Source organism: Gambusia affinis, linkage group LG15, assembly GCF_019740435.1.
Source record: "Gambusia affinis linkage group LG15, SWU_Gaff_1.0, whole genome shotgun sequence".
NCBI lineage: Eukaryota > Metazoa > Chordata > Actinopteri > Cyprinodontiformes > Poeciliidae > Gambusia > Gambusia affinis.
Genome location: NC_057882.1, coordinates 1040745 through 1055737, shown reverse-complemented (window position 1 = coordinate 1055737; position 14993 = coordinate 1040745). Strand labels below are relative to the sequence as shown.

Below are 14993 nucleotides of genomic sequence, written 5' to 3'. Positions count from 1 at the left end.
TGCCTATCTCCAGCTAATGTTCCAGGGGAGAGGCGAGATACTAACATACAGTCATATTCAATAAACTAGAAAATTCCTGAAGAAATTTAACTGGGGCCTGCCAAAGTGTGCCCGTCGGTTTGGACCCAACATTCTGATGCTAAAAATTAGCATCAATGCTAAAGAAAGCTGCAATGTAATCAATAGCATGTGGAGAATCACAAGAATGTTAAGTAAGCTAGACATGCAACATTCAGTATGATAAAGTATGTAATAAATTGAGACCGTTTCGCTAATACACAGAACAAAGTAAGTGTATTAGCTAAAAAAAATGAGCAAATATGCTAATGTAAGCATAAATACTTTCAGTAGCATGTGGGGTATCATTAGAATGTTTACTGTCATTTACTTACTCCATTAAGTATACTAAACATGGCTAATAAGTCTGAAAAATAGGTAATAGCTTATTTAAGCTAAAAGGCTAATCTGAGAGAAACAGATAATGCAGAATGATATCATTGCACCGCCGGGGCATATTGAGGCTTTTATTTTGAAATTTGCAGTAAGCTTCATATTAAATGCCCACACTAATCCAATGTGTAAGAGTGCTTTGGATAAACCAGTCACATAAAGCCGAAAAGAGCAATTACATGATGTAAAAATTGCCAAGGCTTTTATTTAGAAATTTTTGTTAAGCTTCATTTGAAAAGGTCAAAGTCATCCCATGTGTAACAGTCATTGGATTAAATCAGTCATATGAAGCTCAAAAAAGCAATTACCTGATGTAAAAATTTTCAAGGGCTTTTATTTTGAAATTTTCAGTAAGCTTCATTTCAAAGGGCCAAGCTCATCCCATGTGTAACAGTGACTGAGTTAAATGAGTTATATACAGCCCATAGCAGCAAGTAGTTCTAAAGGCCAGCTCAGTCCTCTGTTTTAACTGAACTACTAGTTAGAACTACAGTGATGCGTATTTGTAGTCCTAAGCAGCTCTCCCTGCTCTGGGTTCCGTTGCTATGGTAAATAATCCTCTCTGCCAGCTGTGAGTGAGACATCCAGGGGGAGACAATTCTCTGTTTGAGCCAGCCAGTTTGACTAAAAAAAGCATTGCAAACAACTCTTTCCTGTTCGGGAACCGTAATACATATTCGAAAACCGTTTGAAGCGTATGAGAGGGCTATTTGTCATCTCCGATAGTCCTGCGATTCATATCTCTACCTCACTCACAGTATTAACAGTGATGAGATAAAAAAAGTGTGTGCCAAGGTCTGAAATTATTCAGAAATACATGGAAGTGAATCAGTGAGATCTGTCAGATACCCTGGCACATGACTTTGCTCTGAAGCACCTGGAGAGAAAACCGTAAGCGCTAGATAATTTTTGAAAACATTTGACCGGAGCAGGCATGCGTATCAATGTCATGACCGAGTTTCATACCAATCATGCAATATTTGTGAGCGTGAGGGCGAGTTAAAAAATGATTTGGGGTCAAAATGTCACTCTGACTCTCACTCTAGCGGAGCAGCATTTACACTGTGATTTTTCAAAAAATCAAAAACTTTGGGTTAAACAGAAAGAAGTTGTGGACAAACCATAATTCATATCGATGTGCTGTCTTCACTTTAAAAGAGATCACGGACGTATCTACAAAATGAAGTTTGAATGGCGTTTCTACATGAAGTTATGACGACACAGAAAATCCTCAAAAATAGGGTATTTTCAGGATTTAGTGGTTGCCTCGTCCCCTTGACGACCAGAGTTGCACCTGGTGAGCTCGTTAGTGATTTTGATGAGCCTCTCCTTATGCATTGCTATGGGCAGGCCCCAATAATAAAAAAAACATTCTATTGGGTGTAGAACAATAGGTGCCTGCCATGCAATGCATGGAGGCATTGCATGGCAGGCATTGCTCCTTATGCATTGCTATGGGCAGGCCCCAATTACAATATATGTCCAGATGACTCTCGTTTGTCACATCAAAAGTGCCTTTTAAAAATAGCAGCCTTTAAGCAGGTAGTAAGCCTACTTTTCTCTTTTCTTTTAGCCCACATTTCTGTCACAAAGACGGCCTTCTATCACCTGAAGAACATTTCCAGGATTAAAGGACTAATGTCTCAGCCAGATCTAGAGAAACTCATCCATGCGTTCAGGAATGAACTGAACATTCTTCAGTCGTATTGATTATTGTAACGGCGTCTTCACAGGTCTGTCCAACAAATCAATCAAACAGCTGCAGCTGATCCAGAATGCTGCTGCTCGTGTTCTCACTAAAACCAGGAAGATAGAGCACATAACACCAGTTTTAAAGTCTCTCCACTGGCTCCCTGTAGCTCAAACAGACTTTAAAATACTGTTGTTAGTTTATAAATCACTGAATGGTTTGGCACCACAATACATTAAAGATCTGCTGCTGTTGTATCAACCTTCCAGAACTCTCAGGTCTTCTGGTTCTGGTCTGCTCTGCATCCCCAGAACCAGAACCAAACGAGGAGAAGCAGCATTTAGCATCTATGCACCAAAAATCTGGAACAAACTTCCAGAAAACTGTAAAACAGCTGAAACACTGACTTCCTTTAAATCTCAACTAAAAACCCACTTGTTTAGAGTTGTATTCGAAACGTAATCAATTGCAAACTTATTGATGTTGTGTTTTTATTGTTGATTCTATGTTGCATTGTATTTTGTGTTTGATTTGATGTAAAGCACTTTGAAATGCCTTGCTGCTGAAATGTGCTATACAAATAAAGTTTGATTTGATTTGATTTGATTTCTGTTTTTTAAAAAAGATTTTTGATTGGTATAATTGTAATTTTCTAATTTTAAATATCATGTTCCATAAACTGTAAGTGGAAAATCATCATAATTAACAGAAATTAAGGCGTTCAAACCTCCATTTGTGGGTAATCAATCTGTATAATGTGTTGCACTTATGAGTAAATGTCTAATAATAAAACAGATTTACAGACCCATTCAATAAGAAAATTATTTAAAAAGCTCTTTTTTTAAACCTTCCATCCATTTGTCATGTATTTTATCCAGCAATTCATTGCTGTTTAATATGAAAAGTCCCTGGTTCTGCTATTAACCACAGTGTTTTGCACAGTGTTTATCAGATTTCAACAAAAATATCACTCAGTGTGACACAGGCTTTGACGTACAATCCGGCAGCTTACACTGCAACCTTTCGGGGTTTTTTTACTTTCTTGTAGAAGCACTTTGAATTGTCTTTGGCTGAAAGTTGCTATATAAATACAATTGCCTTGCCTTGCCTTTTTCTCTGACAACTTCCGCAGCCTACAACATAAATTTGAAAGCCATGAACATGAAAATATGTTGTGTTTACATTAGTTAAGCTTGTGGTTGAAATGCATTTATCATCAAATTGTATTTTATGCTTTGATATTGGATTGAATGTGAATGATTGTCAGGACTGAAATTATTTGGATGTGATTGGAAGTGCTTCTCTTCATATAAAGTGTCATTTAAACAAAACTTATTGGAATATTGTGAAGGTGAAAACATAGCTCTAGTGTTTGATTGAACCAACACTATAAAGGCTTGTAAATTCTTTTGTCACATGGTTGGAGTGTCATTAAGAGGAGGTTCAGACTAAGTCCCTGAATTTGCAGGTTGGATCGTCCTCAATACACACTCTGAATGATTAACTTAATTTCATAAGTTTATGACATGTTTCTGGAAAGCTGCCTGTTGCTTTTTAGTTGTTATTCCAGATGAAAAAACCCCAAAAACATCTGAATATTATATTTAACATTTTATTGGTTTGATTTTCATTCTAGGGCTTAAATGTTTTTCCGAGTTGTTGTCCTATGTTTTTCTTTTCTTTAAATCCCCCACATTAAGAAATTCTGTGGAAAAGCCTATGCTGGTGATTCAGATAGAACAGGCTTCTGCATGTCATGGCGTTCAGGCAGTTCGAATAAAAGGTTGAAACACACAGATTCAGAGTGAGTGTGAAAGGATGTGGAGCTGCCTCGTCAGCTTTAATATTGTAAGGGGTTAATGTTTAACATTTCTTCCCTGAGTTGTTTAATATATTACAATTTCCTGTTCAGAAAGTTGTTGATAAAATGTGCAACTGCTGCCTCACTGCATGTACTTTGCAAAATTTCAGTTTGAACATACCCTACAAAATATTTGAAGGGGTCACAGCAAAAGGTTAATGTCATTGTTCCCCAGCTACATTGGGGTTGCTTCTTCAGCAGTTTGAAATACTGATAACTTTTTAGACCGATTGGCTTTTTTTGTTTTGAAATGGTTGAGATTCTGCCCTGTGAAGTGAAAAATAGTTTTTAATTACCCATTTCTCTGTTCTGAATTCTGCTTAAGTACCAATTCCAGGTTTTAGGCTAGGGTTCTGTACATCAGGAAAAATAACCAAATTTCACATTTTTAGGTTCTTTTCACTTATCTAATCAGAAAGTGATCCAATTAATTACAGACATGGATAAACAAACCACTGAGAGAGCATTAGAGAGGAAGCCTTCAGGTAGTGAGATGTATCTGTAGGATCACAGATCACAGTGCTTTTATTTTATTTATTTATTGATTTCTGCTTTCCAATGCTCTAGGAGATTACAAGAAACATTAAATTTTTTTTAGCTGCTGACTAAAAGTATGCAAGCAGATCTTAAAGTTATGGTGTTTTATTTCTGGTAACTTTTCCTGCATTACTTTAGTGTGGAGTTCTTTAGATGGTATCTGTCATGGCCCATATCACATTAGCACTCTTTCTTGTGTGAACTGGACTGTGATGTGTATTCTTGTTTCAGTTTGTAGCAAAAAAAAAAATCAAAAATGATTCCTACTGCATCTGAAATAATAGAATAAATAAATGTATGTTCTTTGAATCATTTGTGTTATTTCATTCTGCAGAATGTTATTATCAAAAGGTTCCAAATTTCATAGAGTAATAAAACTGGAACGAGCTATTAGCTGACAAGTTAGTAAAGTTATCTATTAATTTTACTAACTAATCAATGAGCAGCTCATCAATTAATTGATTTCATTTCATTTATTTTATTTTATTAGTTGATTTATTTAATTGATTTTATTTAAATAAGACAAGACCCATATTAATGAATGTACGTTGTTGTCGTCAATATGCAAGAGTTAGCAAAATTCTAATTTCCACCCAAAGTCCCTTAAAACATTCAAGATACAAACATTCATACAATTTCATACATAAAAATAAGAGTTCAATATACTTGCTGCTAATTGTTTGCCCCATTTAGTTTCATTTCCTTCACATAGCTCTGTTTATTAATACCAGAAATATTTCTAACCAGCCAAGACTTCCTTGCAACCAAACAAACACCAGCAGTGTACAGCAATAGGTGGGGTAGAGGAACTGCTCTGCTGCCTTCTGTAGTGTCCGTGACGTTTCTTTAAAATAAGTTTAAAATGTAAGAACTGTGAAACAGAAAATTTGAAGCTGTAAGTATGTAAACATTCTAACTTTACTATGTAGAAAATTTTTAAGTTTTAGATATATTTGAGTCAAAGTTTTAAGATTTAAACATTGTTTTTTAATCCAGGATGTTTTTGCCTCCTTTCAGTTTCTAAGGATACAGTTGACACATGAATTTTGTCTTGCTCTGCTCATGTTTAGTCTGTGGAGTTAGTGTTTTTTTTTACATTTTCAAATGTCACTGAGGTTCCAGGTTTGCCAAACAAATGTTTGAAATCCAAACAAAAATCAACTGTCATACGCTTCTGATCGTTTTACTTATTTTGTGATAAAACAAGGAGTTATGGTTGTCACACGTTAAACGGGAAAAGAACCAAAACATTGTTGGAAACCTGCAGATTGTTTTAAACCATAAGAACCCCTGCATTCTGGTTTGTTCTACAGCTGTTCACATTGGTAAGTGATGAAGAGTGGAGCTCCATGTTAACTCTTTGTCGTCTTCCTCCTCCTCAGTGGGTGGGTGCTCCCTCCTGCCAGAGAGGCAGCTATGCCTTCTACAAGTCGGTGAGCAGCAGAGCTCAGCCTGACGGGCCGCTCCAGGTGTGGAAGCTCGGCGAGTTCTACTTCATCCAATGTGGGCCGGAGGATCCCATCTGCATAGCCGAGGTGACAATCCTTATTAATTCAGACTCTCTCCTTTATTGAAGCTGCTTCACATATTGAGGCGTTTCCCTTTGGATGGGAGAGTGCATTATTCATGACAGCTAATTGGTGTTGGAAAAAGTTCTGAAACTTTGTCTTGTCCGACTCCCATCAGACTGAAGAACAAAGATGCTACGTTGAACTCAAAACCCCAGTTCAAACAGTTTTTTTAATCAGTCACCTAAAAAGTTACTTGAAGCAGCTTATTGTTTGTAACAATTCTAAAATACTGAGTGCAGTAAACTCACCATTATTCCCATCTACTCAGGCTTGTTAAAAAAAAAAAAGTGTTCCCAATCTGTGGACATTTTGTTCTGTTCTACAGGTGTTAATATGCCACTATTATAGATACATTAATAATAGAGTGAATGGGCCAGGAATAGAAGAGTAGTAGAACACAATGGAGAAGGTTCTTGGATGCAGAGGCTTTCTGTTGGGACAGAGTGCTAAGCATTTCACATTGATAGATTTGTTTATTTTCATATAGTTTACCTAAATTCAGAGCCCAAACAATTAAAAGCTGTGAAACAAGATGGCGGCCTCTGACATCACTCTGAACTATGGAGGCCCAAGGAGGGGATTGGTGAGAAAAATAATTTAGATTTTCCAAAAATGAAATCTTCATAAATGAGTGATTTATTGATGAGATTGATTTGTTGTCCATCATAAATTAATCTGCAGCTCATATTTGTCTCTTAACTAAAACCAATAGATAGCTCAATGGATTGGGATTGGGATTGCATCGTTCTTCTCTGTAACAAAACCATACAGTGCATCAAAATCTTAGTTTATCCTCTCCTGTTTTGAAATAGTTTTGATATTTTAGGTCACCTCAGCCTGTAAAACCATAAAAAAAATACTATTACCTGATTTGTTTGACAATATCAAGATGCAACATTTTGGAGGAAAACTATCGGTACTTACTTTCTATTGCAGCTCTTTTTCTTTAAAAAACTGTCCTGAAGATTCTGTCCACAAAAAATACAGATGGCGACAGATTATTATACCTTATGTCAATTGGCTCGATGAATCGCACAACGGAATATTTCACCATAGCTGTATTTATCTGTTATGGGAATAAATGGGTTGCAAAATAATGTAGCAAATAGTTTTTTTTTTATTTGTTTGTTTTTTGCTTCTTTTTTTACATGAAATGCAATTTATAAAACAGTTTTTGCTTAATTGCTCTGAATATATATTTTTTTTCAGCAAATGGCCTTTTTTCAGTCTGTATACTCCAGTTAGCGATTATTCTATTACTAAATGAGTTGATGATTATTTCAATATTTTCTTAATCCAATACATTTTTTCGGGGGGTTTTCAAATATTTTTTGATCTCAAAGAATGTGTCTATAGTAGCTTCCTGAGGCGCTGCTCCACCACGAGCAGCTTTTATTCAAATACATTTGAATAGATAACAAAGTTCCAGTAGCCCTCCAACAAGCGACGCCGGTGGTTCAGTGTGAGTTTCCAATAAAAGCCATTGGAGAGTCCTGTCTGTCCTCCTGTAGTTCACGTATGTCATCTTTAATTCTGATCTGTTTGACATTTAAATCGTCATCTTCCTCACTCACCTCTGTTTGCCTTTTCTGCTTGTTCACATCGATTTAGAACTTGAGTTTTAGCCAGAGAAGCCATCTGAGTTTCCGGCCTTGTGCTCATTCAACCAGATGTTAGAAAGCAGAATTCATTACAATGAAACTGAAAGTAAAACTTCACCAGAATCTGAAGTGATTTAAACAGATGCTGCCTAACTGACGGTTTTTCAGATGGTTGGAAAAATAGCTGTGGTCTGTTTTTGTTGTTGTACAGGTGACCTTGCTGTGGGAAGATCAGGCTCGGCGCCACCTGCTGGCTAGCGCCAGACTCTACTTCCTGCCTGAGGACACTCCAAAAGGCCGAACCAGGGAGCATGGAGAGGTAGCACGTTTAAGGTTTTGTTGTTTTAGGTATTTAGAGATAATTGCTATCATTTAAGGTTTTCTCCTCAATCTCTTTTTCATCAACCTAATTCTGATTTTTATTGTCCATTAATCAACCCGTTATTATTGGTTATCAAAATCCAATCAGATTCATAGTAAGTGAATCTGAAGAGGACTTCTTGTCCTTTCCTGTGAGTTAAAAGCTGCATTTTTAAAGGATACAAATTTTATTTTATGTCTGGGTTTATATTTATTGAATCAAATAATTAAACTGAGTTTATCAAAGATTGAAAAATAAAAATATCAAATGTTTTCCACTTGTTGTCGAAGAACTCAAACAAAAGAGATTTTAATGAAGTAAGCCTGATAGGTTAATAAAACAAAACAGGCGGTGTCTTTGAGGTTTGGCCTCAAACTCAAAAAGAAACTTATTTTAATGCAAGGATTCATTTGCATAAATTCTTTTCATATTGCCGTTACTTCACACATGTAGTTTTATAGGGAAAGTTTCAATTAATCCCTTAATGTCAAACAATGACAGGTATTGTCAGTTTTGGAAAAAAATTATAGAAATATTTACGTTTTATGGAAAAATGCCATTTTTAAAATAATTTCTCAGAGCTCTTTGAGGAAATTTTTTGTTAATAGCTATGAACTCCAAATGTTTGCGTTTGAAAGGCCTCCTTGCCATCACCATCATCTGTAGCTCCCAGAATAAGTCAGGACTGCTTCTGAATATTAACAATAAAATAAAATGGCCAATCTTCATGATCTATTAATTTGTCTCAGATCTGACTGTATTGCAGATGGTTTTAGGTAATCAGAAAGGAAACATAACACTTTGCAGGTCAACAAAACACTTTTTTGAGAAATTGGCTTCTTATTTCCGAGAATCACACGCTTTCTTCCTTTTTGCTAAATTATAAAAATCCAGTTTAGTTAATTCCCTTTTTTATTGTTAGATTCAAACTACTCTTAGGAATGAACCTGAATGTTTCTGCATCTGGTATATTTTGATTCATTAAATAAAAATTCTAAATAATCAGAATCAGCAGATCAGGCCACGAAGACAACCAGGAGACTAAATGTTCCTTCTGTATTTCCTAAAAATAAATTTTAAGAAGAACATGCATTTAGAATAGAGAAATACTGCGAAAATAAATGAAATGTAGCCGATGTGAAATCTAATCTTGCAGCTGTAGACTAACACTGAGAATAAATGTCTCCTTAATATAGCCTGAGCTGCACTTAAAGAACATCTAATAATATCGTCTCCACCAGATCACTGGCTCCTTTTTAGAACCAAACATCTCTGCACAGAAATCTAAACAGGTTAAAATCCAGACTATATTTCCTCCTGGAAAAAATAAATTCTAACTCACTCAGCATCTTTGCTCAGATGTTATTTATTTGGCTTAATCTGCAGCAAAGCTCCAACAGTCAGCCATGTTGTTAATGAAAAGTATTATCTGATGAGATGGAGTGTTTTTCATCACATGCTGTCCGATGCTCAGCTCCCATGTGAACGTCTGCTGTAGAAATGAAGCTAATGTAAATCTTATGACTTGTCTGAAACCAAATTTTCCACATTTCATCTCACATAAAATGTCTCACAGAAACAAGATGTTTCTATGGTCATCTTGACACAATTTTTGTCATTTTTTTCTTAAGCAGCTTAAGTGGTATAAGGCCCTTAATCGACACTTTTAAAAACAGAATTTCAAGAACAGTGCTTTATTAATAGAGATTTTCATAGTCACTGGTTGCTATGGTAATTCCCACTACAGGCAGACAGAAATGGGTGGGAATTTAAGCTGCTGTGCAAAAACTTTAAATCGATCGCATCAAAACAATGTCAAACTGCGAGTGGCAGTACTTTTCTGTGGTCTCACATCGGAATGATTTTGTGAAGCAGATATGTTAAATTAAACAGGAATTTTCTTAAAAACCTATACGTGAATCAACATGTAATTTCAGTCAAGCGAAGTCCAACTCCCTTGACTCATTTAAATTGTACATGGTGTTTCTACTGTAAGGTTGAGTTATGGCCCTCCAAGGAAGATGTGATGTTCTCATTCATCTCCCCAAAATACTATTTATTTTTTCTCAAAAAAAATATTAAGAGGCTCATAACAGCATTGGTTAACATGAGCATATTTAAATGCAATTAGTGTGTGCTGTTAAGCTGTGCTACTGCACTTTTTAATGTCACTGGTGTTCTGAAATAGCCAATTTTATACTCATTGGAGACCTCTGACTGTACACATTGGTAGATTTATAGCCAAAAGGGGAATTTGTAACACTTTTTATCAATAGTTGTTATACTAAATATCATGAAGGATTCATATCCATATTAGTTATATTTTCTTGAACTTCCATCCATCCATTTTCTGTTCACCCTTCGTCCCTAATGGGGTCCGGAGGGTTGCTGGTGTCTATCTCCAGCTACGTTCCGGGTGAGAGGCGGGGTTCACCCTGGACAGGTCACCGGTCTGTCGCAGGGCAACACAGAGACAGACAGGACAAACAACCATTCACACACACACTCACACTCACACCTAGGGAGAATTTAGAGAGACCAATTAACCTGACAGTCATGTTCTTGGACTGTGGGAGGAAGCCGTGGAACTCAGAGAGAACATGCAAACTCCATACGGAAAGACCCCAGGCCGTGAATCGAACCCAGGTCCTTCTTGCTGCAAGGCAACAGATCTACCATCTGCGCCACTGTGCAGCCCTATTTTCTTGAACTTCTGAACTAAAAATCTGAGGTATAAAGGCAGTAATATGGATTCTTTATTTAATTTGAAACAACAGTTTTAAATTGAATAAGATCATGTTTGTAAACACAACCTTGGTCAATAAGGTTGATTCTTAATTTCTTCTGATTATAAAATGAGTTTAAATTATATATCTAAAACTCATCCTGCAACCAGCCTTCCATAAATACATGAACAACAAAATACAGTGTTGGACACACTTCCACCAATGCGTTAATAGCAGAGATGTTTTTATTTAGTGTTTTAGCATTTTTGATAACTTTGAAAATTTTTTGTGCACTTAACTTCCCCTAAATAAATGTTTCAGGATAATTTACTTTGTGATTTGTTAACTCTGTTGAAAAAGTTTCACTTCTCTGTTGAAGTTTTTGTTTTCGACTTTTCAAGTAGTTAGACCTTCATATTCATGCTCTTATTTGGAAGTGGATGAAGACTGTTTACGCAGACATTGTGTTTCGTCTCCTCGCATTTTCCACCTGTGATGCAGTGCTGCAAATGACAATTACTCTGTACCCAGAATGCCTTGTTGATGATGTCCTGCATTCTTTCTGACCAAGGTCAATTAGGTAAAATCGTCAACAGAGTTAGCAACTATAAAACTGAGACCACGAGTGAAAAGTTTGTTCCAAAGAATCAATCCCTGAAGCTGTACAGGAGGTGTGCAGTAACAAATTTCACCTTATTGTGGGCGATATGCTATTGCAACATGATGTTGACACATGATGGGTAACAGTATGGATGAATTATGCTCTGTAACATTAGCTTCCATTTTGTCGTTGTGTTTAGTGTCAGTGAAAATATTATGATTGGCACTTTAGCATTGCTAATGTTAATGATTAGCACCTTAGGGTTATCGCAACTAACTTTAATTAGCGGTTCATTGACAAAGTGAAAGTGATTTACATTGGAATAGATACATCAGCAGTCGCTTTTTTGTCAGAAAAAGTCAGAAAAATTAAGTATAACATTAACAGTGGGAAAAAAAATTAAGTCTTAACACTGAACTCGAAAATAGATCTGGGGTGTTTTTGTTTTAAGTTAGCAGGACTAAAATAGTCTCTGATTTTGAAATTACACTTATTAATTTGTGAATTCAGTATTAATATGTAGTTACATCTGATCCTACTATCAATATGAAGACAGATGGTCTGTCTTCATCTCTTATCTTCTGAAATTTTATAAAACTGATTCTATATAACCACAGTTAAATGTTTTCAGCTCAATTTGCACCAGCGTTCATTCATTTCCAAAAAAATGATCAGTAGTTTTCTTCGTGGTTTTAAGCTTCAGCTGACAGCTGCCACATCCTGTGTTTTAGCTGTAAAAATGTGTTTTTTTAAGTGACTTGTTTCATAAAGAGCAGCCTTTGATCTCCACTGAACCTTCTCAGCTGAAGACGCGTTTGATTGGCAGCAGCTGGAGGATCATCACATTTGTAATTGAAAAACAGAGCAGTTCTAACCGTGTCACCGTCATTTTTCACTCTAATGTTTCTCCAAGAGCCAGAAAATGATTGTGGATTCCACCAAACGTTCTCCATTGTTGCACTAGCATTCTGGCTGGAGTCCAATCACTCAGATTTCCACGATTCAGAACTACAACATTGCAGTGCATAAAAATATTTTTTTTCCTTTCTTAGCCTACTTTTTAATTGCATTTACTAGCTTGGTATTTCAATCTTTATTTGGAGATACATAGTTGTTAAAATGCTTAAATGTTTGGTATAGTTTCATTTAATTGTGTATTTTCTGTGGATGTTTCATTACATCCTACTTCAGTTTATCATGGTTCTAATCACCATTTGTAGCAGTTGATTCATGAAATAAGAAAGATCACATTCTTTGGTCAAACCAAAAGACACAATGTTGGTAGATTTTATTTATTGGAGTCATAATCTGTTGTTAAAGTGGGTATGTCTCTGAGTTGCCCTAATTCATTTTCTGAAGCCACAAATGTTAAAGGAGTTGCTTTGGCAGATAGTTCTTGTGTGGTTTCTTAATGTTTTATAAATCAGTCTAGATCCAAAAATATTTAATAAACCTAAAATATTTGTCCACTCTTATATTTAAAACATCTGTTTATGTACAATGACATTATGTTTATTTTTTAATTGAGTGTGGCATTTTTTTTATGCAAGCCTAAATGTACAGAATAAAAGAAGTCAAAATATGTTCCATTTCCTCAGTCCGATATTTGATGCATGAATGTCAGGTGTGATACTGCATCAGTTCCGCCCATTCCTTAGTGCAGTACATTGTTTGAGTTGTTAATTTAGTGGTTTTCTTCACCAGGAATAAGGAAAGACAGGATGTGTTTAAACTGAATTTCTGTTCTCTGAATAGCTCACTGGTCTGTCAGTAGATCCTCCAGGGTTCATTTGTGTCCCAGGATCTCTCTGGTTCTGATCAGAGTGATCTGATATCTGTGGATCCTCACAGATCCAAATCAGCTGTTTCATCTGCACTTTCTGGTGCGTTTGAAAACATGTTAGACTATCTCCGGTTCCTGTTTGAGTTACACACAGGAAGTAAATGTAGGTTGTATAGAGTCTGTGGCCAAATTTAGGACAGAATAAAAGACAAATATTGCTTTCTGCCTTTTTAGCATCTATTGTCTTTTTTTATTCCCATTTCTTAACATTTGAAGTTCTGATTTAAATTGACTTCAAAACTTAGATAGCACATTAAAATGTTTTTATATAGTTTAAGCATTTTTTCTTAGCTTATTTTAGACTCAAATAGAGGCCAGAGGTTGAGTTTGGCCATATTTTTCCCTGGGATGAGCTCATTGTGAGCTGCAGCAGCAGGAATTTGAGCAGCTCTCTGCTGGCTGCAGCTGAGAGGAGGTGGAGGTCACTGGAGGAGTGCCAAACCCCCGACCAACAAACCAAACAGGAGGAGTCGGCTGCAACTCCACCTTTACTGTAAACTTATTCATGACTCCTGATTGTTTATTCAGGAACACCTGAAGGACTTCATGTGCAAAAGTTGCAGTTAGACTTGTTTAAATAGTTTTTTTTTTTTTGTTTGTTTTTTTTAAAACGTTTCCTGGTCTGCTCTCATTGGCTGTTCAAAATATTTCACTTAGGAAGTACAAGCGCAGGTGGAGATGATCACACAATTGTTTCTAAATGTTCAGCCGTCTAGCTGCAGCTCGACTCGTTTGACTTTGTCATCCTGCAGACGTCTGAAAAGGCAACAATCTCATCTTTTTCACAGACTTCCTAAATGTTTCAGACACATTTTCATCTTCTGCAGTGAACTATTGCATCAGGTAGTCGGATGTGCCCATCTTCTCTATTTAAATCTAATGATTACTGATATACAGACTTCATAATCTGCATTCTTTTGGTTGAATACAGTATTTATTTCCACTTTGGTGTTTTTATTCAAGTACATTTTTGTTAATGGAAACTGGGAATCCATTTTATTTTTGTTTTTGGTTGTTTTCTTTGTTTTACCAGTCCCAGCGTTAAGTGTTCTTTTGAAAATAAAGTGTATTTATCTTTGGCAGGAAATCACATGCATTATTACATCATTTCCATTAAATCAGTGTAAAAAGATCTTCAAACAATATTATCGTTTATCGCAATAATTTTTGGGACAATTAATCGCTCAGCAAAATTTGCTATCGTGACAAATATCACGATATTAAGTGGTCAAATATCCATACATAATTCTGTTATTCACTTCAGTAATCTGAATATAGGGTCTTTCTGCATATCAAAATATTAGTCAGGGTTTACGTAACCGTGTATATTTAGTGCTGATCCCATGTAGATTAAAGAGAATGCGCAGAAATCATTGTCTTATTTTTGGGTAACCATTCCACTCTGGAAAAGAAAAAAAGACTAAAATGAAAACCCTGAAATGAATCAGACCTTCATACCTCTATTGGCAGAAACATTGAATTTTAGTAGTTGTGTCACACAATAAAGTCATGTAGATGATTGGATCAAAGGAGAAGAGAACAATTCAGGAATGGCTTTATGTAAATAAGTGTTCAGAAATATTTTGTTGTTAAATATTTCATAGATTCAAGCTTTTAAAAAGTTTTTTAGTCTTTAATTTGGGTATAGCGTCAGTTTCAATCTTGTACTAAGACGACGGGTTTGACTGTGAATCCTCCATAATCTGTCGAGCTCATAATGTTTCTCTAGAATGACTCAACGGAACAGAAAGA

General features: G+C 35.8%; 1 protein-coding gene across 1 annotated transcript in view; it reads left to right on the top strand.

The window, feature by feature from the left end:
• zgc:77151 (uncharacterized protein LOC337153 homolog) overlaps window positions 1-14993 on the top strand; it is a 49154-nt gene that overhangs the window by 17304 nt on the left and 16857 nt on the right. The window contains exons 2-3 of the mRNA XM_044141588.1: window positions 5921-6073; window positions 7922-8029. Coding sequence (XP_043997523.1) covers window positions 5921-6073; window positions 7922-8029 — 261 coding nt within the window. The remainder of the gene's footprint in view (window positions 1-5920; window positions 6074-7921; window positions 8030-14993) is intronic.